Here is a 17,623-nt window from a genome sequence, read left to right as displayed (position 1 = left end):
ATTTAGGATTTTGATGTTAGGGGGTTTAGGAGATGTGAAAAAGTTTGGGGAGAGGGCATCGTTCTTGTTATTTTAGGGACCAGAAGCAATTTTTCCAAGAAATAAATGAAGTAAAAATGAGGTTTGATAGCTAAAAGGATAAATTTTGAAAATAGACCTATTTACAAAATTAATTACAAATTTCGACCTATTCTGAAGTTATTTGTGAAAAAATCGACCCAGTTTCAGCCATTGGGCTAAAACTGAGTCGATTTTCACAAAAAATCTCTGAAACTTTACAGGACTTGAAGTCCCATAAAGTTTAGCAGTCAGCTAATTAAGCTGCGTAACTTCACGGGGCTTCAAATCCTGTGAAGTTTTAGAGTTTTTTTGTCAAAACCGACCTAGTTTCAGCCATCTAGGTGAAACTGAGTCGGTTTTGACAAATAGGTTGAAATTTGCAATTATTTGTCAAAATGGGTCTATTTTCAAATTTTATCCTAGTTAAAATTGTCTGATGTACGTGACACGTGTAAAAGAGGAGGAAGAAGAAATTTAATATATATATATTATTTGCTGAAGGGGAACCGTTCCACAACCGCTCTTTCCGAAGCGCAAGCAAAGCCATGCAGATGTTGGTAGTGGGAGGGAGAAGCCTCGGCCTCCCCTTCATTAATTTTACCGCACGTCAGAGCGCACAGCACCCCCACCGGATTCATTCCCCTCCCTCCGTTTATTCTCATATATAATTAATAAATTAAACCAACAAAATTAATTAAGGCGTCTCCCAGTCCATCGATCTTCCTTTCCAATCCGATCCGATTAAGATTCGATTCGATTAATGAATCCTCTAAACATCTCCATGGATCAAAACTTGAAGAGCTTTCCCCATCCTCTCCTACGTCATGGAGCGCCTCAACTCATCCAGGTCCCCCTCCGACGGCGTCGAGCAGCAGCAGTGCGCAGCAGCAGCAGCAGCAGCAGCTGCGGCCCCAGTTCGACGTGCTGGAGCACATGCCCACCTCGCCGACCCCTCCGTCCTCGCCGCCATGAAGACCGCGGTCTCGGAGGTGCGCCCGCACCCGGTCCGTCCTCCAGACCCCTCGGGGACCGCCCCGACCACGAGGCCGTGGACATCGCCGGGCTCGCATGGCCCAGATCGACGACGCGCCTCTACAGGAGAACGTGGGGCGACTCCAACCGGTCCCAGCGCCCCTCGGGCGTCGACGTGGTGAGCTGGAGGACGACGCTGGGAGGACAGGGAGAGGGAGTGCAAGGCCAAGGCGGAGAAGGTGAAGACTCCCGTACAGGGCGGTGATCGAGCTGGAAGAGATGCACGAGGCGTACCGGGGCCTGCTCAGGGAGGCTGAGGAGAAGCTGATGAGGATCTACGACGCGCCACGACCTCTGTCTCGGCGAGGGGCTACGACCTCCTCCCCCACGAGGAGGCTACTCGGAGGTGGTGGTGGAGAAACCAGGAGGCCAACGAGGAGGCGATCGCCATCCTCCACCCAGGCGTCGGCGCAGGCGGTGGACAGGGTCGGCCTCGCTGGGAGGAGGCTGAGGTTCTTGCCCGAGGCTTTTGGGAGGACGAAGGGTCTTGTTTCCCTCGACCTCTCTGACAATCTGCTGCAGGTATTTATCTATCTATCTATCTATATACACGTACACCTGAAATTGTATATTCTCTTGTTCAAGACTGTGTCTATCTATGAATGACACAGTAGTCTTGAATTAATGTAAGTGTAGAAAGAGGAGAGAATAATGGGGAAGGAGCAACAACATTTGGTGCTTATATCTGGATAATTTTGTAAAGTGATATGATTTTATAAATAAATTTATTAAAAGTGAAAACAAGTTGCATGTGAGAATTAGTTGCAAGTAGAACCAGATAACCACAACCCCATTCACAAATATTATTAGTCGCAGAAGTTTAAGACTGAACTAATTTTGTTGCAACTGTAACTACCTGACAGTTGCAAGCTATCAAATTAAGCAACCCCTTTGTTTAACTTAGAGGATGTTTGCTTGAGTCAGTGTTACCGAAAGCGCTAGGCGCCACCCAACACTTAGCCCATAGGCGGGGTCTAGGTGGATTTCTATTTTTGTCTAATTGGAGGTGGAGGAGGTTTTGCTGAAGGTGGGATCGGAGGAGGTGCAAGTGTGATGTCGGAGGACATTGGAGGACATGGAGACAACATTAGAGAAAATCACGACCATGATCCAGGTGGTGCAGTCCGCATAAGCGGTCCATGCTCCCCTAAGCACCCTCAAGACCTATGTGGGCGGCCAAGACAGACGCCTTGACCGCTCATTGAAACAGTGGCTTGAGTTGACATCTTACGGAATAAGTATACATTTTTTGCTAAGTGAAGTATTTGGTAGAAGTTCGGTCGCTTAGTTTTGAGAGTGGCTTGAGCGTCATTTTACGTTTGTCTCGAGAATACCATTAAATTCAATACTAGCATTGTAGGTGTTGCTGAAATTTTTGGCTTACAGCCTGCAACCCCATTTTCAGACCCAACAACTAACTGAACACCAGATTTGGATGCGTGCTGCGATTGTCGTTACAGCTAACCAGACAATCGAAATTGATATTCTAAGTTAAGACCGTCTTTCCATTTGAATTAACGCGGCAGTTGTATTTTTTCTGGTCTTCTTTCTATTCAACGCTGTGAGCTGCGTTTGTATGTGGACATGTGATTTTATTTTACAATTTAGATTTTTTGTTTTAGAAGGAATTAAGAATTCTGTGGGTGAAAATAGGCATTGGCGCGGGATATGACAAGGTCAGTAAGAAGATTTTTGGATGTCTTGTGCGCATGCGTGTTTTTGACTGCGTTTTTACCCGCAACTGGATGAGCTGGTAGGAGGCAGCATCTGCTCTGGCCTCTACCTGCAACGGACGTCAAGCCAAATTTCTGAATCTAGCTGATTGTCGTTCATATTGCCGTTTCGAGTCTCCTTAAATTTCTAGTTGATAGTTGCTGATATTTGTTAATATGCGAATGTGCTTTTTCATCTGCTTTGCCTTCATATGCAATACAGAGTAGCATTTAATTTTCCTATATGTTTTTCTAAATAACCAGTAGATCGAGAACTGATCTAAAATAATTAAGACTCTTTGGCTGACATAGCCGGAAATCCTAACGACCAAGCTTAATTATGTCCTTGTTCATGTCCTATTCAATGCCTAAGCTTCAAATAAATTATTTTCCTGATGGCATGCATACAGGCTATTCCAGATTCCATAGCAGGTCTGGAGCATCTGGAGGAGCTTCGTGTTTCTTCCAATCTTTTACTCTCGTTGCCCGACTCCATCGGGCTGCTGCAAAATCTAAAGGTCCTCAATGTATCTGGTAACAAGCTCAAGGCATTGCCTGATAGCATCTCAAAGTGCAGGTACTTCCTCTCCCCTGCAGGTTCTATTCGTAACTAATTCTAGACTTGGCCAGCACAAGGCTTATTGAGTTTTTTTTTTTTGGGGGGGGCGAAAACTCAGGTCCCTCGTGGAGCTAGACGCGAGTTACAACGAGCTTGCCTTTCTGCCAACCAACATGGGGTATGAATTAGGGAACCTTCAAAAGCTGTGCGTTCAACTTAACAAACTCCGGTCCCTTCCTACGTCCGTCTGCGAAATGAAGTCTCTGCGTCATCTGGATGCTCACTTTAATGAACTCCGCGGTCTGCCCTATGCTATAGGGAAACTGTCGAGCCTCGAGTCCCTAAACGTGAGCAGCAACTTCAGCGATCTGAAAGAGCTTCCCCCGACATTCGGCGACCTAACCAACCTGAGAGAACTCGACCTCAGCAACAACCAGATCCACGTTCTGCCTGATGCGTTTGCTCGTCTCGATAAGCTTACCAAGCTTAACTTGGAGCAGAACCCGTTGTCCGTTCCGCCGATGGAGGTTGCAAGCCAAGGAGTCGACGCGGTGAAGGAGTACATGGTGAAAAGGTGGCTCGACATCTTGTTGGAGGAGCAGCAGAAGAATCAGCTTCAGGATGAGTCGCCGACGAAGGCCGGCTGGCTCACGCGCAGCACCTCGATGTTGGGTACTTTGGTTTCTAACGTTTCCGGATACCTGGGAGCTGGAGATAAATCCCCAAGAGATCCCGCTCTCGATCAGGATCTGTGATTTCGATCGGATTCGATCTGAGAGCAATTGCTGCGCGCGGTGTCCTTGGCATGTACAGGTTTTCATCATACGTACAAGCAGTTTTTAAGGTTCAATACGGTGCCAACATTTAACTCTAGGTGTACGTTTTATGTCCTTTTTTTGTCTTTCAAGTAAGCATCAAGAGCTGCGGGTTCCCTTTGGAGGGTCACACGTCTCCTGGTACTTTTTAAGTTGTTATTGTTATTTTTTTTAATCTTTTATCCAAGAGATGTTCACAAGAATCATCATCATTTTGGAGCGTTCGTTGTCACTAGTCTTGTAATTTTTTTTTTTTTGCAGAAAGAAACTTGATGTATTTCTTTTGAAATTAGTGAATGGTTTTGTCTCAAGGGCCGCACAAGCAGCAATGTGGATACGTTGAGATTCTTTTTCATGATTATCAGCCATTTTTTGCATGAGAATAGTATATATATATAATAAACAAGCTGGCATTAATATTTGGTCTTTGATTCGACCACGAAGAGACACACTGAAACAGTATCAGATGGTTGCCAGTAAAGCGTGAAGAAGGTAGTAGACATGACCGAAATGTTTAAAAATATTGCTTAAAGCGTCCAAGTCATATGTCTAGAAACTGCTGGTTGCGGGGTTTTTTTTTTTAAATTAATCATTTAAATTTGTTGTTACCAGGACTAAGATTTAACCTTATTAGAAAAAATGTACTGTATAGCAATAGCAGCACTCCAATAGCGAAAATACCAACCAAGTCATTTATGCGTTAAAGCCACCGGTAATGTTACCCCCTCCTCCAGACCGGGTCCCTTTAACAATCGGGACAAGGTTTGCAGTTTCGCTAAGGGCTTGTTTGGATTGAGGGGAATGAGGGTGAAGGGAAGTTAGGGGAACCATTCACCTCCATTCACCTTGTTTGGGAACACTTAGGAGGTGAAGTTAATTCACCTCCATTCACCTTGGTTCACCCCCTAATAGTATAAAAATTGTTACCCCCCAAATTGGGGTGTAACCAAGGGGAAGAGAATTCTCTTCTCTTCCCTTCCTTTCCCTTCCCTTTCCTTCACTCAGTTTCCCTTAACTTCCCTTCACCCCCTACGAATCCAAACAGGCCCTAAATTTTGTTTATTGGACGACCTTCACGTCATTGACTCACCAGTAAGATTCAACGAAAGCGAGGTTGGGTGGAAAAAAAAAGACCTTGATTTATTAGGGTTTTGGTGTAGAGATTTTATTTCTCGTTGTTGGTTGGGGAGGTTTTGTAATTTTTGGAGGGAAGACATTTGTAATTATTTGTTCGGAAATTACGCTTGGGGTTCCAATTGACCGACCTTTTTCTCTTAATTTAAAAAACATTATAAGGGCCCCCATGATATCTGCGCAATGAATTAGGGACCCCGGAGGAGTTTCCCAAAACAATAATAGGATACCAGGGGTACTTGCGATTGCTACCCACTTTTCCCCAAGCAGAAAGCAAGCCCCCCCACCACTGATGAGCGCCGAAGGAGCGCTGGCAAAAAAGAAAAAAATAAAAAATAATAAAAAAAATAAAAAAAAAAGTTAAAGAGAGGCGTTCCTTCTTGCCTCTCTGACTCTGCCAAGCCTCCCTCCGGACAGTGGAAATGACGAACGCGAGATCTGGGAGGGTCGAGCTCTTCAGGCCAGCAGCAGCAGCAGCAGCAGCATCATCGAGGCTGAGCTCCTTCCTGATGAGGGCCCTCAGCAAACGCCGCACACTGGGTCATCCTCTTCCTCATCGTCTACGCCCTCCTCCTCTCCTCCTCCTGGAACCTCATCCTCTCCATCCGCTCCTGGTACAAACTCCGCCGTCTCCTCCTCCTCCTCCTCCTCCTGGCGGCGGCTCCTTCTATCTTCCGCCGCGGTGGCCGGCCCTCTACGCCTCCGTCCTCTACCGGCGGCGCTCTTCGGCCTCCTCTCCATGGGCGCCGCCTCTCCGTCGCTGTTCCGGCCACGGGTTGGTCACCTGGATCACCGTCCTCGTGCTGCTCGCTATCGCGGGGAAACGAGGAGGACGCTGGTGATGAGGGAGGAGGATCACCAGGGACATCGCCAGCCTGGCGTTCAGGATTCTGATCAGGGAGGGGAATCTCGCCGCCGCCGTCTGCGCTGGCCTCAGCTTTGTCGCCCTGCTCGTCAGAAGAAGAAGAGGGCAGCCGCAGCTACTGCTGGAGGAGAAGGAGCGCGACCTGTAATTTTAACTTCGACTGCTCTTTTTTTCCCCTTTTTCTTTTCTCTTTTGCCCCCGCCCTCTGATTTAGGGTTTTCCTGATCTGGTTAGGGGTTTCTTTTCGGAAGGGGGATAATTTAAGATCAGGAGGGTTATTAGGGTTGCCGGGCTTAGATGAGGTTGTACAAATTGCTTGATGCTCTTGTCGATATGATTTGCTCTCTCTCTTTTTATTCCACACCTCCCTTTGATTTTTAGTTGATCATTTTGATCCGCTGACATTATCCCCCCCAGCAATCCGCGGTTACCGATTGATCTTGGCATCCGCCGAGGAGTACAGCGCCAGCACCGTAAACGTACGATGATCTACGGATCCATAATGAAACACAAAACACAATAAATAGATGTTGATAATAACACCACGCTCGCTGTATGGTAACTGTTTACATTGTTTTCGTCCGAACTCGTAAAATAGCCGGGACTCTTGAACTGATTGTACGTATCAGGGCATGTTTCGGAATCCTTCGGCCCGTTTCTGTTTCATTCGAATTTGGTTTGTTTTAAAAAAAAAATTGTTGCTTAGCCCTTGAAGTTTTCGATGTGGTCTAGATCTAGAGGCTAAATCACGGGAAATTGAGCTGAAATTCGAACTGATGTTTGATCAAAAACGCACAGTAACAGTTTTAAAAACGATTTTGATTCACTCACTGCTTCGCAGTATCCATGTCTATAATTCCACACAAAGAGATCACTGGTTGATTCGACCTGTCCAAGTTACCAATGGCTAGGTAACAAGTAATTTCATAAATGAAAACAGACCACCCTACGCACAGAATTGACGGAGAACAGGGGCCTCAAATTTAATCACAACAGAGATACTAAATAATACCATCACCATGGAATATATACCAACAAAGCAAATTACTAAAACATATTAGGTTTACGAGTCGGATAACTCAAGGCATTAACTGCTGCCTATATATATACAAAAAGATGCAGCAAGTTAAGCTCTTATTCATGACTTAGATGATAGTCTTTCCACACAGCGCACGGAAGAAATCAAAATAGACAGCATCTTATATAAGTAGCACCAGCAGCATAAATATATACACGACCTACATATAACAACTCGGAGCCTACTCAGAAATCTGTCCAGCAATAAGATCCAATACGGCTCGCTTGATGCTTCCCCCATTCTTTATCAGCGCTTTCTTGTTCATCTCCCTGTTGTTGAATCCCTGCAAAAGCTCTTAACCGATCAGTGCCTCTAATTGTCAAGACAGCAGGAAAAGAAATTGGAGGAGTCAACGTATTGAAGTTTACCATTTCCTGCAGCTCGCAGAGAAGTGGATCCCATTCTGCGAAACCGCAGAGGTCATCAACAGACTGCTCCAGATTATATTCGTTGAGCCTGAGAATCTCCTTGTTCAAGTTAATCTCCTTGAAGCCCATATCTTCCAACTCCTTCAGCAGGGTTTGCTCCACGGGGTTGCCATCAGCAGTGGCCGCAGACTCTGTGACTGGAAACTCATCAACCATTGGAAGCATTTCCTGCAAGTTGATCAAAGGATAGGATGCAACCGGGGGAACAGCAGCTGCTGGAGTGGATTGATGATGCTCAACATTGCCAGCATCTAGCAAACCACCAACCACTTGAACAGCCTCCCCCACAATGACGCTCTCCGCCACTGGCTTAACCGGCTCCTCAGTTGTGGTCGTGACACTTGGTTCTGGTAACCCACTGTCGAGAGGTTCAGCATTGACATCAATGATCAGATTCTGACTGATGCTATCAGGCGGCAGGTTCAAGTTGAAGGCAGGCTGTACATTACTACCAGCAGCGGAATTTGGGCTGGAGTAATCCACCTATAGACTCAGTACGGAGGTAAGAAATTAGTGATGAATGTAATTATGTAACCAGAACGTAAAATATATAGCAGTATTTTAAATCCCTGGAAAGTCCAGACCTGGATAAGGACCCAAACTCGCTGTCCAAACTGCTGGCCAGAAAGTGATGCCATTCTCCAGTATGAAACATAGCGACCTGGCCTTGAAGGTGCAGTAAAATCAACTGCAATATCAAGCTCCTTGTCAACAGGAAAGCCGTTAGCTGGAATCTGCGGAAGTTCACATAAGGTTGGTTAATACTAATACAAATAACAAACTTCCAAATATAAGGAATAACAGTTTGTCACCTCTAAAGTAGAGGAAACTCTGTCGCCAAATTGATCACCACCAACCCACACAAGCTGAGTGCCAAAGGGCCATGCAAGAGTGCCATTGTTATGCAACCGCCATATCTTGGTAAAACGAGTTGAAGGAGGCATCACTGTTCCATCCAAGACAGTGACATCTTGGACAAAACGACTTTCCAGCTTAGCTCTACTTGGTCTTGCACCACTGGCCCGAAGCACATTTACTGATGGGAACCGACATTTTGAATGCTGGCATTAAAAAAATAATATTATAAGCAAGTTTCATAATATGTAGAAACAGGTAAAGTGAGAAATCATAAAGATGCAATGTCGAGATAATATTGACATCATACATGATTGTGGAAGTCCTTTAATATTCCGGGTTTTAACAGTCTGGGTGCACGGCGAGAAGCATGATCAATTCTTGTATATTCAGTTTCATTGCCCATCTGAGCAAAACAAATGTTACATAAATCGTAATCATCCTTCCTGCAAGAAGTAAAAAAAAAAGTAATGTTACCAACAAAATTAAGAGATGACTACAAAGATGTACACACAAAATAGAGATCAGCATCTTGCAATTTCTTACACATTGGACTTAAATCTTGGGCCTACAATAGGATGCATTCCACAGCCATCACACTGAACCCCCTTGTGGAAAGTACGTGGTATGTTCTCATTGTTCGCATAAGATCTTCTATAAGAATGTGATACCATCCCTTGACCTAGCTTCGGGAAAACATCAGTTGGAGGTGACCCTGTCTCCCTGCTCACTGGGACTTCAATGTGGGAACTGAAACCAGTTTGTGAGGGGAAGGATGCATGAGCCTCCACTGGAGACTGCATTTTGCTGTTATCACGCTGGACAATATCGCGCAGAATTCCAAAGATTTTCTAAATCAACGGGAGTCTGATTGCCAGGTTGGAAGCCTTGGGCGGTAGGTGCAGCAGACTTTCCATTGAGAATTGAATCACCAACTTCTTGGTCATGCTCAGAGCTTTTATTAGCAGTCAAAATTGAGGCCAGTAAATCATCAAAAGGATACAATGATGAAGTTGTATCTCTACGAATATTTCCATTAGGACCTACAGAAGTTATTGTATCCCCTGCAACCTGCGTCATGTCACAAGATGTATTCTGCTTTGGAGCTGCACAGACAGAACTTGCACCGTTACTTGGTAATTCAGTGGTTTCCTGAATCTGCTCACTTGAAGCCATTTGATGAGTTGAAGCTCCACCAGGTCCAATTGAGGACTCATCAGTGGGACCAGACGTTTCCCCAGCTTTAGATAATGCCAAATTAGAGACTTGCTCCATAATTTGGTCGAGTACAGGTGAGAGTGATGTAGTTTTCTTCAGATCCTGGGCAACATTTGCCATTACACTTCTAATTGGCTCTGATTTCATTAGTTCATCAACTTTCTGAATATAAGCCTGTGAAGATGGTACACTTTTCTGTACATTGTTGACCAGATTATGAATCACATCCATAAATGGGTCCTGAATGGACTTTGGTTCTCCATCAACAATGGGATGAGTTCCATTCTGTGGGGCCTTAGCATGAGATGATTTATCCGACTTTGGATCAGAACTATAAGCCGGTGAAGATGGTACGCTTTTCTGCACAATGCTGACCAGATTTGAAATCAAACCTAACAATGGGTCCTGTATGGATTTCACGTGTTCATCAAGAGTGGGAGGAGTTTCACTCTGTGGGGCCTTAGCACGAGATGAAGTCTCTGATCTTGCTTCAGAACTATCAGCAGATTTGAACTGAACGTTTATCCTGAGAGGATTTAAGCGCTGACTGATCACAGCATCACGAAGCTCATCATCATCATCTAGTGTGACTGTGTCGCCATCTTCATCAATATACGTCAGCAAGAGCTCAGCTTCATGGTTGAACTTGAAAAGACCGACTATCTTGGCTCTAAGTCTGCTCATATTGTGATCCATGGTATGCCCGTGAACATATGCACCAATTCGCCTAAGAGTATCACCATATTTTACCTGAAAATTCAATGAAATGAAAAAAAGATACTAGATGCATGTCACAGGTTAGGCTGAAGATAAAAATTGCCACAGCCCACAAAAGCTAGAATGACTCAACTAGGGACTCAACTAGGTAACTGACATTAAACAGAATGCTTCGAACAATTCCATAACAAAGAGCAATATCTTTGACATACAAATGAACAAGAGATCTAAGATTCTTGGTGGTATGTACAAGACTAAGCTGAAGTCCAAAACACAAACCAACTTACCCATGAACTCACCTGTCATATTTCATAGAATGGGCACGTAGCTGGTTACAAATATTTGCTTAGTTCTCTTTAGTAGATATAGCAATGGTGTTTCAAGAATGAAATGCTTGGCTAATGATAAAAATGGTCACGTAAAAAAATGAAAGAAACTAAAACACCAAAAAAGGGTATACATGGCCAAAGGAAGACAACAAGCTCAAAAGAGAGCAGATAACACAACAGCCCCTATAATTAAGGAAAGAGCATGTACGAGTTAAGATATACCTATCAGATGATCTGTAGATGGATAACTAGATATACATTTAAAGAGAAAAAGGATACATTTCTGCAGCAGCATGTAAAATTTCAAGAGCCCAGATCACGAAGGGAAGTCAAAAAATAGCTCCCCAGACCCATACCAACACCGGAATGCAAAAGCATGGTGAGCATATAGGATAACATAAGAGTGTCATAATCCTTGCCCTAAGCAATTGGCATTTTCCCTTGGTCGACATGTTTCAGTATAGCAATGAATGATTTATATGTATTTTATGTACACACACGGAGAATAATAAATAAATAAATATAAGTAGAAACCTAGTTTTATTGCTACAACAAACAACGACGAAACCTTTATCCCAAATTTTGACGTAAACTATGTGTCCTACAACTTTATTCAATTCTGTTAAGGTTTATATCTTCCATTCAGTTAACCATTGCCGACTTCCCACATCTTTCTTAATAGCTTCCAACTAAGCTGAGATTCTCCTTACTCCATTAATTATAATCTTATTGCTTCTAATTGATACTTTTAAAAGCCTCCGTTGCACATGAACAAACTATTTCAAATTATTCTCCCATTTTCTTCTAAATAGAAGCGACTCTGTCTGCCAATAATGCAATCATTTTCATATTTTTTAAGCAGAATGCAACCATTTCTTATCTCAACCCTTAAGTCTATCAATTTGTCACATTCTCATTTCCGCTACCCATTTCTTGAACATGTTGTTTCTTAATTTCCAAGCATTCTATCACACGAAAGTGATTGCTCATAGGCACTCCCTGATCAGTAATTAATATGCACCATATGTTAACCCTAACCCTAACCCTAACCCTAACCCTAACCCTTTAGAATTCATCGCCCCCAACAAGACAGTGAACACAGAAAAGGTACCTACTTTATTTCGGTAAAGGACTATTAACGAAATCTATACATATTTATATACGAAAATTTCGACTCGCAAAGACCCAGCACAGGCGATGCATCCGAATCTAGATCAGAGACATGTATATTTATGATTGAGTAATCGGGATGAAGGCCAGTCACAGTATCGGATAATCACATCGGAGATAACTAAAATAAAAACAAGGTCCTGAATCACATATCGACCATCAAATTGAAAGAGGAGAGAAGAGACCTTGATGACGACATCGCGCTGTTCGACTTGATGCTCCATGTCGTCGGCGCTGGAGAAGAAGGAGGGGAGGATCGGACCGGTGAGCCGCTGGAGAGAGGTCAAACCCTAACCCTAAAGCGAGCGAGCGAGCGGATCGATCGATGAGAGACTTTTAGATGAAGGATCGAATAGGGGGGGAGGGGATATTATTAAGATAGATAAGCCGCGGGGGGTTAAATATGTATCAATTAATTTGGGGGGCTCGCCCTTTTGTTTTTCTTTTCCTTTTCCTTATGGAGGGGGGTTTCTTCGCTACCAAGGAATCCTCGATTATATTGACTCGTCTCCTTCCATATTATTAATTAATTGTGATGTGATGAATTTAATTTTTTTTTTCTCTTTTTTTTTTCTCGTAACAAAACGATGACGTGATAATCATCAGAGCAGAAGGATATCAGGAATTGGTCAAGATCCTCCTTGTTGTTAGGGGTGAGCACCGTTCGGCGCAAAACTGACCAAATCGATCGAATTTCAACGGTTCGGTTCTGTTTTGAAATATTCAAAATTGAAGTAACCAAGCCGACCGCTCTCAATGTAATTGCCTAAAACTCACGCTCTTTTTAGGTGAATAAATAATTTATGCTAAATTTTTTATGTATCTTAACTGGTAAACCTTCAATTTTAGTTTGTAAAGCAGATGATTTGACGAACTCTCTTCAACAAGGCATAGCCGCATAGGAGGTGATTGCAAGGTTTGAAGGGGTTATAGTCTTGCCTTTTTAGCTAAAAGTGCTCCAGTTTGACAGGCTTAGGCCTAATATCAAACTGAAGCGCACCGACCCGATTTGATTCGGTCCGGTTTGCAATCTAGTTTGATTTTGTTCATTTAGACAAAAAATAGTCAAAACAGATCATTTTTCATTACTTGTTGGGGGGAAAAAATCAATGGGATCACGTAATTAATTGTTAATTAAATTGCAATTTTCAGTTCGAAAATCAAATTCAGACTGTTTTTATATATATCTGAGAGATGTTAATGTATCATTCTATCCGTATGCTTCACATCTACTTGATTAACTAGTCCAAGCTTCATAAGTTTCCTATCATGTTGCACCAGATACAATCAGTTCCTCAGATGAGAGTCATACCTCAAAACAATATTTCTACATATGTTTAAGATCTCATAAAGCTTGATTCACTCAGGTTTTGCTCAAGGCGTGCCTAAGATAAGTTGACGAGCATAGGATGCTGCTTATATTCTGGAAATCAGTAAAAATTTGACAAACATATCTATATTATTAGATGCTCTTTGGCACCACCAAGAGGTTGGCTGTGAAGTCTGGGAACACAATCCAGACATTTTTATCCCTCTGACATTGCCTCACAACAGCATGAGCCGAGTACATCGTTCAGAAATTTATCAGAAAAGGTTGAGCAGTGACTTTCCAAATATTTCTTTGGCCTCCTTATCAAAAGGGTCATCTCCCAGATACATGTCAAAGTAGGCTCTGCAGAGTAGCTCGCTCTCAACCTCGCTTATTTGTTCATCCTTCACTGCATCATTCAAAGTCCCGTGATCAAGTTAAGTGGCATGTTTATTATCAGATCCAGATACATACATGTGTTTTCTTTGATTTCTTATTTCATTTGATCACTTACCTTTCATCTGAAGAATGTATCCTGGGAGCCTGGTTATCTCAATAACCGACCCTGCTGACAGTTTGATGCTATCTTTCGCAGCACCCATTACCCTGTTGACAATTGAGAACAAGCTTTATATTACATAAACCAGTAAATTTATTGCGAGGGATGGTTTTTAATTCTAATTTGTTTTTAAGGAGATCTTACTTGTTTACGAGTTCATCATCCTTTTGGCCTCCCTTGAGCTTTTTAAGGGATGCCCCTAGACCTTCGTTGAAGTTCTTTCTGACCATGTTCATGGTGAGGGCTTTGAAGACGATGATCAGCCTTACCTTCATCCCGATATCACTGTTAATCACCGTTTCGTATAGTTCCTTTGTGGGTTCTGACGGTGCCTTTCCAAATTTTGTCTTGAGAAGCTCCTTCAACTTAGTATTATCAGCGTACACCCCTAAAAGTTGATAACAAGTGCAGCATTAGATCAACATTAATGACATGTAAGTATCTACTTGAAGATTCACTTATCGATTGCGACAGCAAATGCAGCATTAGATCTAGATTGACATGTAAGTAACTACTTGAAGATTCACTTATCGATTGTTATAATCAATATGTGCGAAGATATTTCATTATTGCAGAACTTTTGTCCAACTGTGCATCTGTTGTGTAAGAATGCAAGCTAGATGTACTCAAATCTTGGTTTTAGTGTGCTTATTAATTAAGCGACGAATTTGTTTGAGCAAAATTGAAGATCATGATTCATACAGAGGTGCATTTTCATCAGACAGACCTCAAGCATTGAATTCCTGTGGATTTGATCTCTGCGTCTATTCAACTAACAGAACCTGGTTCGGACTGCAACTTAAATCTGGCCTTCAGGTTGAGATCGAAATGACTAGTTTCAACTGAACTCTGGATCTCATGACTCGGGACTCTTGGAGATCCGGTGATTCATGATAACTAGGCGGTCAACAATATAATTATGCATCATGGCTGCTCTACAACTGATTCTTCTAGGGCATTATCAGCGTATAGAAAAAAAAACTTTTTTTGAGGAAAATTATCAGCATATAAAATTGGAACCCAGAAATCAAAGCCAACGAAATTTGGATTTGTTAATAAATTTTCTGTGATCTGAACCCCCTTCTCATGTTTATGTTACTACTTATTAATTAAAAAGCTTGTAGCTGGAATTAATTATTTTATTCACTGACAGGTAGCTTCAATGTAATAATTCCCATCCACACGGGGGGAAAAATCATCATCAATGCTTGTTAATTTAGTAGCGTGCGGATCAAAGCAGACATAGGAGAAGCTAATACAGGCGCAAGTGTCTAAACGGTATAATTACCGAAGGCGTAGATGTTGATACTGAGGGCGATTACTTTCTTCCTTCTGACTCCAAGCGCCATAAGCTGCTTGCCATCAGCCAGCTTGACAGGGAAAGAAACTCCAGTCTTCGGTTCGACATCCATCTCCACGTTCTCCTCCTCCTCAACCCCACCCTTCTTCTCTTCAACCCCGTGATCCCCTCCTTCCTCGATCTCTTCCTCCACATCGACGACCTTCTCATCCTTCGACATTTTCTCGGCATCCTCCTCTCCAACTTTGGCCACCTGAGGCTTCTCCGTCACCTCCTCAACGCGTTTCTCTTCTCCGTCTCCGTTTACATTCTCCTCTTCGGTAACTGAAACGGGGGCCATGTTTCTATTTTGTTGCTGTGCATGATTCGAGGAGATGAAGAGGGAGATTTATAGAGGAAACTAACTAGCGTATATGAGTGGGAGCAATTGTTGCCTTACTAAGATATCGTTGACTCATTGAATGCATGACCATGCTTGGTGTGGGCACCAATCCTCGAACGGTGGGCGAGCGTAAATTGCAAAAAGGCCCTCCTCTCCAAAATAGTTAACCACTTATTACATGAACTCATATTTTTAGTTGCTGTTGGCAGGGCTCCTCCTTCCTATACATACACGCTAATATTGTAAGTTTGCTGTTAGGCACCGAGCACGGGATTAGCTTGATCGGACTGGAATCTGGATCGATATTAATGCTAGCCGCCCGCCATACCGAAAAATGTGGGTAGGGCGATGGAGTAGATGAGAATTGAAGAGGATTAGTTACGGACGGACGCACAAAATTCAATTGCGTGTGCGTGTGCGTGTGCGCGCTCGCGCTCGGGATCCAATTAAGAGGATCGGATGCGCTTGTCTAGGACGCGCGCAGTCCCAGTAGGAGCTAGTGGATGAGGAAAGGGTCGTAGAACAACCGAACAGGTGAGGCCGGTCAATTCCATCCGATCAGTATGAGCTCGACCAGAATCCAATCCGTTTAACCGGGCCCAAACGGGCTACACGCACCCGATCCCGATCACCGGTAGACCTTTTTGTTGGAAAAAATCTAGCTCTTTTTCGTCCAGTATGTGGTTGATTAGTGTACGTAGTCAGACAAGCAATTTATCGTCAGGGAGATGAATGTCTAATAATTAACCATGTTCTTATGCTCCATCAATGTTTAATAAGTATATTTTAGAGGTTTCATTCTGACGGAGAAAACCCTTAATAATGATAATAACAATGATAATGATAACGGGTTTTCTATCAAGGATGCACGACTTCAGATGCTATCTAACATTGGTATTTAGAATTTTTATCGATATTGGCCCCTTAAATCTTCAATATTTTGAAATTAGTCCCTCAAATCAATGAAATTGCTATTAAGTACTTCTAATCTCATTAGATATATTTCTACCCTCGACTCCTCCCTTCAAATGCCAAAAACATTAAAGAAAGGAATTTAAAAAGTAAAATAAAAAAATATTACACATGTGATAATGACAAGCGGGTAACAAGCTACGCTTTGAGGGATTCAATCGGAAACCCATGAAAAAGGTTAAGTTAAATGGAATATTCCTTTCAAATCAAACGGTAACAAACTACAGGGGCTAATTTGAAATGACTGGCAGGATTTCGGGGGATTCAATAACGATTTCAATGATTTGAGGGCTAATTCCAAATTATCAAAGATGTAAATGACCAGTATGGGGGGAAAATCCTAGTATTTAGGGGCTGATTGGTTTGCTGTAAAAATAAATTGCAACAAATATTGCATGTAGCATTTGTTGCTGTAAATCAACTTCAAAGTTATTGTTTGGTTATATCCAATTATATTGTAGGAAATGTATTCCCAATGTAAATTCAGTGTTTGGTTGAAAAGCAGTTAGCGCAAAAGCTACATAATTTCGCCATATAAGGAAACTTGGGTGTAGATGATTTTCTATTTGGATTTAAAAAGATTTCTTTTGATGAGGTGGAATTATTTTTAATCCCCCCGAACTTTGGTGTGTCTCAAAAACCCATTGAGTATCGAAATTTTCTCGCCGTACCCCCTCCTACATATAATTTGCAAAGAAAATTAAATTTCCATGGGACAGACAAATAAAATTAAATTTCCATGGGACAGAAAAAATCCAAAAATTATGGGAGGGGCATGTTGCCTGTAAGTGATAGTTGACAAAATTTAGGATTTCTCTCTCCCCCCCTTAGGAGTATTTACGCTATTTGCAAATTACAAGTGGAGGTGTGGCGAGAAAAAGTTAAAGTTTAGCAGTGCTGTGGCGGGACACAATCAACCTAAATTTCGGGAGGGCTAGGTGAGATACACAAAGTTCAGAGGGGGGTTGTGTGAAATTAACCTTATTTAACATTGACCGGGTCCAGACCCAATCGGGAGAAGCAGAATCCGACCCAGGACCCCTCATAGAGGTTTTACTACCCGCCCGCAGCCCGTTAACATCCCCGGCCAAAAGCCATCCCCACTCTCAGAAAAACCCCTGCGAAACCG

At 42.8% G+C, this 17,623-nt stretch overlaps 3 protein-coding genes and 1 pseudogene across 3 annotated transcripts; 2 read left to right on the top strand and 2 right to left on the bottom strand.

Moving 5' to 3' along the window:
- On the top strand, positions 723-4,539 carry LOC109823852 (plant intracellular Ras-group-related LRR protein 3-like). Its single transcript, XM_020390266.1, is given in 9 exon segments — positions 723-1,052; positions 1,054-1,080; positions 1,082-1,234; positions 1,236-1,286; positions 1,288-1,389; positions 1,392-1,487; positions 1,489-1,614; positions 3,215-3,381; positions 3,482-4,539. Coding segments are annotated over 9 exon segments (1,527 nt in total). The 5' UTR covers positions 723-884; the 3' UTR covers positions 4,119-4,539.
- On the top strand, positions 5,735-6,538 carry LOC109823598 (annotated as a pseudogene).
- Positions 7,177-12,238, bottom strand: LOC109823855 (protein NBR1 homolog). Its single transcript, XM_020390268.1, is given in 8 exon segments — positions 7,177-7,538; positions 7,624-8,166; positions 8,268-8,417; positions 8,496-8,744; positions 8,849-8,984; positions 9,085-9,361; positions 9,363-10,506; positions 12,158-12,238. Coding segments are annotated over 8 exon segments (2,640 nt in total). The 5' UTR covers positions 12,197-12,238; the 3' UTR covers positions 7,177-7,436.
- LOC109823854 (fatty-acid-binding protein 1-like) lies at positions 13,286-15,685 on the bottom strand. Its single transcript, XM_020390267.1, has 4 exons — positions 15,129-15,685; positions 13,985-14,228; positions 13,796-13,887; positions 13,286-13,690 (listed from the first exon to the last, which is right to left on the bottom strand). Exons 1-4 carry the CDS (start codon positions 15,478-15,480, stop codon positions 13,557-13,559), a joined length of 822 nt encoding a protein of 273 aa, XP_020245856.1. The 5' UTR covers positions 15,481-15,685; the 3' UTR covers positions 13,286-13,556.

This window comes from Asparagus officinalis, chromosome 9 (genome assembly GCF_001876935.1).
Source record: "Asparagus officinalis chromosome 9, Aspof.V1, whole genome shotgun sequence".
Classification (NCBI taxonomy): Eukaryota; Viridiplantae; Streptophyta; class Magnoliopsida; order Asparagales; family Asparagaceae; genus Asparagus; species Asparagus officinalis.
Note: the sequence above shows the minus strand (reverse complement) of the source record. Positions and strands in the feature narration are given on the sequence as shown.